Source organism: Hakea prostrata, chromosome 1 (genome assembly GCF_041222555.1).
Source record: "Hakea prostrata isolate BN-2017 chromosome 1, UWA_Hpros_2, whole genome shotgun sequence".
Classification (NCBI taxonomy): domain Eukaryota; kingdom Viridiplantae; phylum Streptophyta; class Magnoliopsida; order Proteales; family Proteaceae; genus Hakea; species Hakea prostrata.
This window is the reverse complement of record NC_142600.1, coordinates 70,414,058-70,422,687: the sequence shown is the minus strand read 5'-3', so window position 1 is coordinate 70,422,687 and position 8,630 is coordinate 70,414,058. Positions and strand designations below refer to the sequence as shown.

The following is an 8,630-nucleotide window of genomic DNA, read 5'->3' as shown; positions in this document are numbered from 1 at the left end:
AATACTATTTTCTTTTATCAAAAAAAAAAAAAAAAAACTATGATAGACGCCTTGAGAGACATCAAGTACAATCAATCGCTTCGTCAACGAGCCAAGAAACCCAAGAAACCATAACTTCCACGATCACAAGTACTGTCAACGCCCCGGACTGGTAGTGGTACCACAGGCACAGGATTAGAACAGACTTCATGAACCACAGCTCGCAGCTAGAAGAAACAATTGCAAAGCAAGCAAATCATGGTTCAAAACGTAAGTGACTAACCCAGCATTGCTAATCTTAAGAGCAGGACATGGTTTCTACACCAAATTTGAAGGGAGAACTTCCCCCTGGCAAGGGACTAATGATATTCAAAAGATGCTCAAGTACCTCAGGAACCTTAGGAACGGTTCCCAAATTGAATGCCTAAGGTCACCCGGGAGTTCTAGAGAGCAATTTCGAGAAAGGCTTCCCCCACTACATGTTGTCCATTATAGACAACGACGGCAATCAGTTCAGCTCCCCAAGAGAGTAGGAATTAAGGGCATGTTTGAAAATAAAATTCAGTACGAGACAAACCCAGGCAAATTTCTCCAAGCTGGAGTTCTTCTTTCCTACGCTCCCAATTCACACTAGAACAGAGGTCACTCACTACCAGATCATTTCAAAGAAATGCTGAGTGAACTAAAACGTTGTTTTGTTACAACCTTGATCTCTATCTTCCAGGAAGACCACATGCTGCATCTAAACCTCTACTCAAAGAACGCAATTTCACCTATCACTACCGTATCCTAAAAATGTCAATCCACTCTTCAAATAATAAGAATTTCACATTTAACAAATGTAAGAAACTACATGGTAAGCATGTTTTAGGGCTTCATTTAAAGCACAATATCACAACATAAATAACGACTCAAAACCCAAATCAGATTCTCCAGTACCGAGGAACAAAAAACCCAAAAGCTAAGTACCAATTGGTTCAGATAGAACAAAACTCTTCTTTTCCCTCACTAATCTAACAAGGAAAACTCATGCTTCAGGAATGTCCTCTCCATGAGTGTGTCCTCACACATCCTACGCCACCAGGGTACTTGCGGTTGTAGACTCACTGCAAATACAAGTAAAAATTCTTCAGTCAACCAAGGACATGTTATTCGAAATCGATACACAAGCACAAGAAGAAAGCCTCTAAACAAATAGAATGTAGTAAATGCAAATGCGAGGGAAGAAACTAGTGCACATCAAAACTATAAGAACACATAGGCAGTAATCAGTAAACAAGGCATCAAATTATGAGTAGGACATCTTGTACCACTAGAAGTAAAACTCAAATAGGAACGGTTAGCACCATCACAAGGTTAAATTGAGCAGCGAACCATATAACTACATTTATTCAGTGTTGTAAAAAAATTCCAATAACTAACAGGGAACTGCTGCAGCTCAAAAATAAACTTCAAAATATAGTACACGGACTCGCTAAACCAAGAATACTCACTCACCTAAAGAATCCATACCGGACTCTATCATTAATGTCATTATATGCATATACTTGAGAGGAAGAATTAGCTGTTGAACACCTATGACCATAGAATACAAAATACAGTAATAGAAAAGAAAATAACCTTCTTGAACAACTGGGTTAACAACCAAACAAGGCCCGTCTTATTTTAAGGTGCACTAGACCTATTTACAGCAGTAGATGCCACATTCATATCATATATTTCAGTTTTATTTCCAGCATCATAAGAATCAAAAGTAGTTAAGATGACAAAATATTTATCATAAAATAAAGGAACCTCAAGACATCAAGAGATGCAAAGCTGTTCCACAGGTTCTTGGGAGAGGGGGGGGCCCAAATCCTGCTTACCACTGAATCTTCTTAACATTTTAGACAGTTGGCTTATTCCCTTCAAATGGAACTCAAAATATGAAATACCAAACCTTGTTAACATGGTTCTCAAAGGAGACTCAAGTCAGCATTCAAAATTGAAAACCCGTTCAATAGGTCCCAATGATACTAGATAATCAGCTAGAAAACTAAAAATGCATCACTTTATTCCTAGGAAATAAATTCAAATACTTGACTTTTATCACTATTTGACTGACCATAATAGACCCCAGGCAAAAAAGGAATACCCAAGACAATCATATTATCATACTACTATTATAAAAGTATGAACTCAAGGACAAGGCTACATTTCGGTTCCCTCTAATACTCCACTGTATTCAATCAATTAGACCTTTGTATTAGTAATAAATGATGTCTATAATGGTCAATTAAAATTCTTGAGATTATTTGAATCAATTTAGTTTTCAATTTCTTCCTTTCTCATTTTTCAAAGAAACCATTAACAACCAAAGGAATATGAAGAGCTTCTCCCAAAAACCGAGAAATGCTTATTGAGGAAGAAGAAACTGCATTAAAAACATTTGATTAAAATCACGCATTCAAAAGATAAACTTGTTCCAAATTCCAACCTTAGATGTTATTAACAGGCTCACTTATGCATAGGCCATTGGTGATTGATAAATACCTGGTGCATTTGCACGTGGCACTTCTACTAGTTATTCTAAAAAATGGTAAGAGTTAAATCTATAAGCCAAGTCTCTGAATCCATAAAAACCTAAGCAACACAATATTTAAACAGAAGATTTAACAAAAAAGATTTGAGTGCCAGGTAACATCTGGTATGGATAAATATAACTAGAATCATTCAACCCTCAAGACTACTGAGAAAGCTCTTACTGACCAAAATTAGGGAACACGTCCATGGAAAAAGATGAGCAAAAAACTAATGGGTGCAAACTAGGAAGCATGCACCTTATTTTCTGTAGTACTCATTTCCAGACCTACACCTATCATCAAGGGGCCCAAGGAAAACCTACTGATTAAATCAAGGACGTGTAAAGCAACAAACCAGATATTTACCATAGGGCAAACCTGTAAATAAATAAATGGCTGTACGACAGAAGAACGAAAGACACAGACAATAAAGCTGCCCACAGGGAACAAACCTTAGTAGTGTATTAATTCTAAACACTGATATTGCATCATGTGAGATTGTTTCAGTCCAGTTGAAAGGTAAAGAATCTACATAAAAAGCTTCCCCTCTCGAACAATGTCGTATAACCCAATTGACCTTCTAAATCCAAGCAATGAATGAAATAAAGAGGTATTTGCAAAAGCAAAAGCATAAGGGTAATCACAACAACATCCATCTTCAGCATATGCCTTGAACTTGTCTTTCCAAATCATGGAATACTCAGGTTAGAGAATGGGAATGAAAACCACATGCCAGCATATACAAAGCTAAAAGCAACAAAACAATTGGGACACGAGTGTTGCTTAGTGGTCAACATATCCCGTGCATACACAAATAAATATTTGGAAAATGCAAAAAAGAAGCATGCCTGCAGTCCAAGACAGTGTTGCCACTTGGTCCAAGACAAAGTTTTTCTTTCCAGATGAACAGACAACATAATTAATCAAATTAATCTTATTTATGAAGCTCCTGCTCGGGATAAACAATCCAAACACATTGAAGTAAATAATGAAGATGAACATAGAGTAACATAGAGACAATAATCAGAAATCATACGATCATTATAACAATAGAAAAACTAGCATATCTCAATTCACGTGAACAAGGAAAATTCAACTAAATTAATGACTCACTATTTCCAGACTGGTGGAAGCTTCTTTGTCCTCTTGTAGTAGCGGGCAAGACGGTGAATCCTGCTTTCTACGAGAATCAGTCTGAACTTCGAATCTTTGTCCTTCCTGTTTCTCTCAAGATGCTTACGGATAGCGACCGCCTTCTTGATCAGGTGATATAGATCCTCCGGAATTTCAGGAGCAAGGCCTAATCAAAACAATACCACAGCAATTAAAACCAGAAAAGAAGAAAAAAAACATTTAAAAAATCTCCCCAACACAGTAAAACCAGTAACCTGTATAGATCAAATGTGAAGAAATATACCATGAGCCTTGAGTATGCGTAGGATCTTGCTACCAGTAACACTCTTAACCTGAGCAATACCATGAGAGTCCCGAAGAATAACACCAATCTGTGATGGAGTTAAACCCTTCTTGGCGAACTTGCAAATGTTGTCCTCCACCTGAAAACCCATGAATCATTCAGAAACTCAAAAAGTAAACCGATTTAGGTTTTAATGTTATTCACATTGAATAGAATGAGAAAAAAAATGAGGATTTTAGGATTTACTTACATCTTGGCCTGATATCTTAAGCCAACTAGGAGGTGTTCTCTTGTATGGAAGTGCAGATGCAGAAATACCCTTACTGTTTCAACAACAAAAACCCACCAAAGTGAAAAATGCAAAGGAATCACAGAGTGATGTAACGAACAAAATGAAATAAAACTCCATTGAAGCTGTAATCCGAGAAATCAAACTTTCTGATAAAAGCAAAGAAGACTTACCCACGACTATGCATACGCCCCATGGCTGCAAGGTTTCAGGCCGATTCTTCCTTCGTCTTCTACCTCCACTGACCTAGTGCCGACGGCCGAAACCAACCAACCTGAAACACTCAAACCCTAGCAGATGCGCGTGTGGTAGCATTTTATAGTAAACTCTCATGTTAAATTACACTTACACCCTTAATTTCCTTTATATCCTTTTTCTGTTTTGAATAACCCTAGAAGTCCCTCTCTTATTGAGTTCCACAGTGTCACACTCCAGGACGGCAACTACAGCCCAGTTTTATTATATCATGGGTGAATTTAGAATCACTTCACCTTTGTTGGTAAAAAGATAAATAAATAACTAAAATAAAAGCCGCAAAGGTAAAGAAGGATGTACTCATGTACGCGAAAAGAAAAAAGGGAGGAGGGGGGAAACCAGCCTTCAAGAGAGTGGCCAGGAGACAACAATGAGCTCGTTCATTGAGGGTGTCATCAATCGAGAGATGATTGATAGAATGGAGCCTATTAAAAACAGCAAAGCATGTGGAATTCCAAATCATGTCCAAAGATCAAGATTTAGAAGTCCGGGAAGGGAAAAGGGTAGTAAAGAAAAGGTGATCTGGATCCTCAGAACTTTTCCAACACATGATACAATTAAGCTTAACCGGGATAGGTGGCTAATGAAAAAAGATTGGGTAGGGAGGGTAAGGTTAAGGGCTCTTATACGATGAGGGAGTGACGAGGGATGTGCCCTTGAATCAAAGCAAGGGGCCCAAGGGACAAGAGAGAGGGAGAAGAAAACAAGTTTCGAGGCGAGGCAGTGGCGAAGATCTTGGAGGGGGAGGCGAAGATATTGGAGGGGGAGGGGAGCCAAATGGTGAGATCACGATAGGTATCCAACGAAGGAGCGAGGGCAACAAAACCTGTGTAAGACTAAGGTGAAGGGAGGGGGGGGGGGAACAAGAATCATCAGTGATGAAAGTGGATAAGGGGCACTTTTAGGAATATGGAACTCATAAATTGTGTGGGGGCCCATGAGGGTGAAAAGAATACCCATAGGATGCCATGGGTCAATCCAAAAAGAGGTGGAGGAGCCGATGAAAATGGTAGAAAGGGCACACAGCCTCAGAGGGAAGAGCTTTCTTCAAACCTAAAAAGGGATGGAGAGAATAGAAACAATCTAATAGATTGAGTCAAACTTGAGAAGATAAAAGTTAACCTAATTAACTCAAATAAAGTCATGCTTTGAGGTAATCTTCCAGATGAATTTCAAAAGGTAGGCTATATTGACACCTTGGATGCGGTGAATCCCAAGCTTGCTTTAACTTTTGGGTGATGCACATTTGGCTAACTAAAGATTTGAAAGAAGTTAAAAGACTCTCGACCCTTTTAGAGTAAGACAACAAAGGGAATTCTATTGCATAAATGGTGGCTTTGGAAATGGACAAGCTATCACATTAGTAAATATAGAAGGATTGAATAATCGAACAAATAAACACAATTCTACCAATAAAGGAGAGGAACTTGTCTTTCTAGAGTTGGAGATTTTTGCGAATGTATAGGAGATTATAATTACATAAGAGTTCAACCACTAAGCCACTTTGTAAGCAAAGGAAAATTTAATCCATTAATAAGAAATTAAAAAAAAGAGGTTTTTTGGGATTCAGAGGACATCTTATTTTTTTACTTTTATTATTATTTTTTTATTAGATGAAAAGAAAGATACTAAACATACATACCATCCATACAACCAAAGAGACACTTAAGAGTATCAACAATATAGTACAGTAGACAAAACCCAAGAGTTAGCCCCTGCTTAGCCAGTAAATTGGAGATTGAGAACAATCTTGAGGCCACGGACGTAAGGGATTAGTAAATAAGATCCCAATACTCAAAATCTAAGAAGGCTTGTTGAAGTTGCACGTAGAGACTAACCGCTTGCTGAAGATCAATATACAAAGCTAAAGCTAGAAGGTGCATCCAGTTACATGAAAATGAGCTACCCACACACACAGAGCAACACATCTTAGCTACCCACATGCAAAGCAACACATCTATTGGCATGTAGAAAAAAAAAAGACCAAAAACCAATAACCCTTTCACTATTGGCCAGCCTGCAATTATGAGAGAAGTAGAAGACAAATTAGTCCAATCAAAAATAAATGGGAGATTAACCCTAGTCTCATTAGCCAGCAGCTGCTTTTCTAAGTCATCTCTATATTGTTTGCTGAATGATATACCAGAATGATATACCAAGTAATGGATACTCTTGGCAACAATGTTGGAGTTAGGGAGAGCTTTTTGAAACAAAGCTTTATTACGAGTTTGTCTTATCAAGTAATAAGTTGCAAAGATAATCTTTAAAAGCCAAACAAGAGACTCCCAAATGGGGTTGGTTGGGTTTATAAAGTTGGCATTCAATTGCTTAGCCCAACCTCCCAACATATATAATTTTTTGTGAAATTTCAGTCCAAACGGATCGCCGTATGATTTAGATAGAGCTCTGTCTAAAAAAATAGCCATTAGGTTTATTTTAACTAGACGGAATTTTCATTTGGGCCACTATGACTAGACGAAAATTCCTTCTAACATTCTATGACCACACGGACGTCTGTTTGGTGCCAGACGGTCGCTGTATGCAACACAGAATTGCCAATCAAGGATATATAGGGACTTTAGGGGTTTTTAAGAATTTCTAGCTAGCCATAAACCTTATACACTTTCCTAACATGTCCTAAATCAGTCTGATGACATGATATATGTGAATGCAATTACATTTGAGTGTGTATACAGGTGTCCTAAGTCCTAAATTTTCTAAGGCTTCTTGTTTGAGCTTGATTTGATATTCTTAAATTTTCTTGTGCTTCAGCCTTCATGTTCATCTTGACTTAGACTTTTTGTCCAAGATTAGCTTGGTCTTGACTTGGGCTTGAGCATCCAGTGAGTTGGATTATGTCCACTTGCTTTCATTATTGAACTAGACAAACATAACTCAATATATATATATATATATTAATACTTCATGTTTGTCATCATCAAAACTAATGGAGGCTAATGTGGCAATGCTGACATGGCATTTCCCAACAGGGAGGTTGGCAATGGGTATAGGATGGAGCTTCAGTGGTGTTCCATTCAAATAGGGGTTTTTCCCCCTTCCTTTCTTCTTCTCTTTCTCCAATCACTAACAATCATTGCTATAAAGGGTTTCACTGACAAGGATGGAAAAGAGGAGGGCGACCAGGTTTGATCAAGGTTGAGATTGTTGGTCTTCTTCAAGGGTTTAATAAGGCTTGTTTTCTTCATTGTTCAACAAATACAATATGGTGCAACAATCGAGTGTCTATGATTGTGCTCCCATCATACTTCCACCAAACATTTAGGAGGGTGGTATATCTCTAGTGAACACTAACAAGGTGGATCAAAGATTAATCTCCTTCGTAAATACGTGGTGTTGGTGCAAGAAATATCATCTTAGCTCCATAGTTCGCTCTTGATCCAACCCTTGCTCCTGAGACCAAAACAAGGTGAGATTGGGCCGCCTCTGAGGACGGGAAGCCACCTCCAACGATTGAGTTAGTTCAGGCCAATAAATGAGAGACTCCATTGAGGAGCCAAAAGCCCCAAGAGACGTTGAAGATCATGCTCTTAAGGGTTGGAAAAACAAAAGAAATGGAAGCTGGAAAGTGTTGAGCACCCCCTTCCTCCTTCTGACTGGGTATATATTAGATTCATACCTCCAGAGATGGCCTGCCTGTCGTATTGGAAGACGGTGATGGTTTCTAACTATTACAGCCCCCAGACGCTGTCCGGGTGGCCTCCTCTACCACTAGGGATGTCTAATCAAGGTGCCAGACCCCTGTTTTGTGGTGTGCCGGAGCCTTCTGAAAGGAACAGAGATGTTGTCGTCCCAAGGTTCGATGAGATCTTTAGTCACGTAATATCCTTGATATATTGTATTCCCATGCAAGGATTGGATCTGAACACGTGGGCCTTGTGCCACCTAGACTATCCCTGTCCTGCTGGATATGATGAGCTGGCTTGGGCCCATTAGCCGTTCCAGGACCGGTCCATGGTTTTTCTTTCTGGGCCAGAATGATCGTGACGATAATACGTGGTATAAAAAATACGTAGGGAGCATAATTCTCCACCAATAGAGGATCCCAACTTGCAACAATCAGGATGTGCTTGGTCTAATCTCTAGACCAATTACCACAGACTGGCCCTTA

At 38.9% G+C, this 8,630-nt stretch overlaps 1 protein-coding gene across 1 annotated transcript; it reads right to left on the bottom strand.

The window, feature by feature from the left end:
- Positions 1-788: 788 nt before the first annotated feature.
- Positions 789-4,545, bottom strand: LOC149029696 (small ribosomal subunit protein uS15). The gene is made up of 5 exons (XM_089142021.1): positions 4,420-4,545; positions 4,208-4,280; positions 3,958-4,096; positions 3,654-3,840; positions 789-1,085 (listed from the first exon to the last, which is right to left on the bottom strand). The coding sequence occupies exons 1-5, from the start codon at positions 4,440-4,442 to the stop codon at positions 1,052-1,054; spliced, it is 456 nt and encodes a 151-aa protein (XP_088998147.1). The 5' UTR covers positions 4,443-4,545; the 3' UTR covers positions 789-1,051.
- Between the last annotated feature and the right edge of the window lie 4,085 nt (positions 4,546-8,630).

Coding starts and splice junctions, on each gene's coding strand:
- LOC149029696 (XM_089142021.1), bottom strand. CDS start 4,442: ATGGGGCGTATGCATAGTCGTGG. Junction 4,097..4,207: donor TTAAGATATCAGGCCAAGAT/GTAAGTAAATCC, acceptor ATGGGTTTTCAG/GTGGAGGACAACATTTGCAA. Junction 1,086..3,653: donor CTTCCACCAGTCTGGAAATA/GTGAGTCATTAA, acceptor TTGTATTTGCAG/TGAGTCTACAACCGCAAGTA.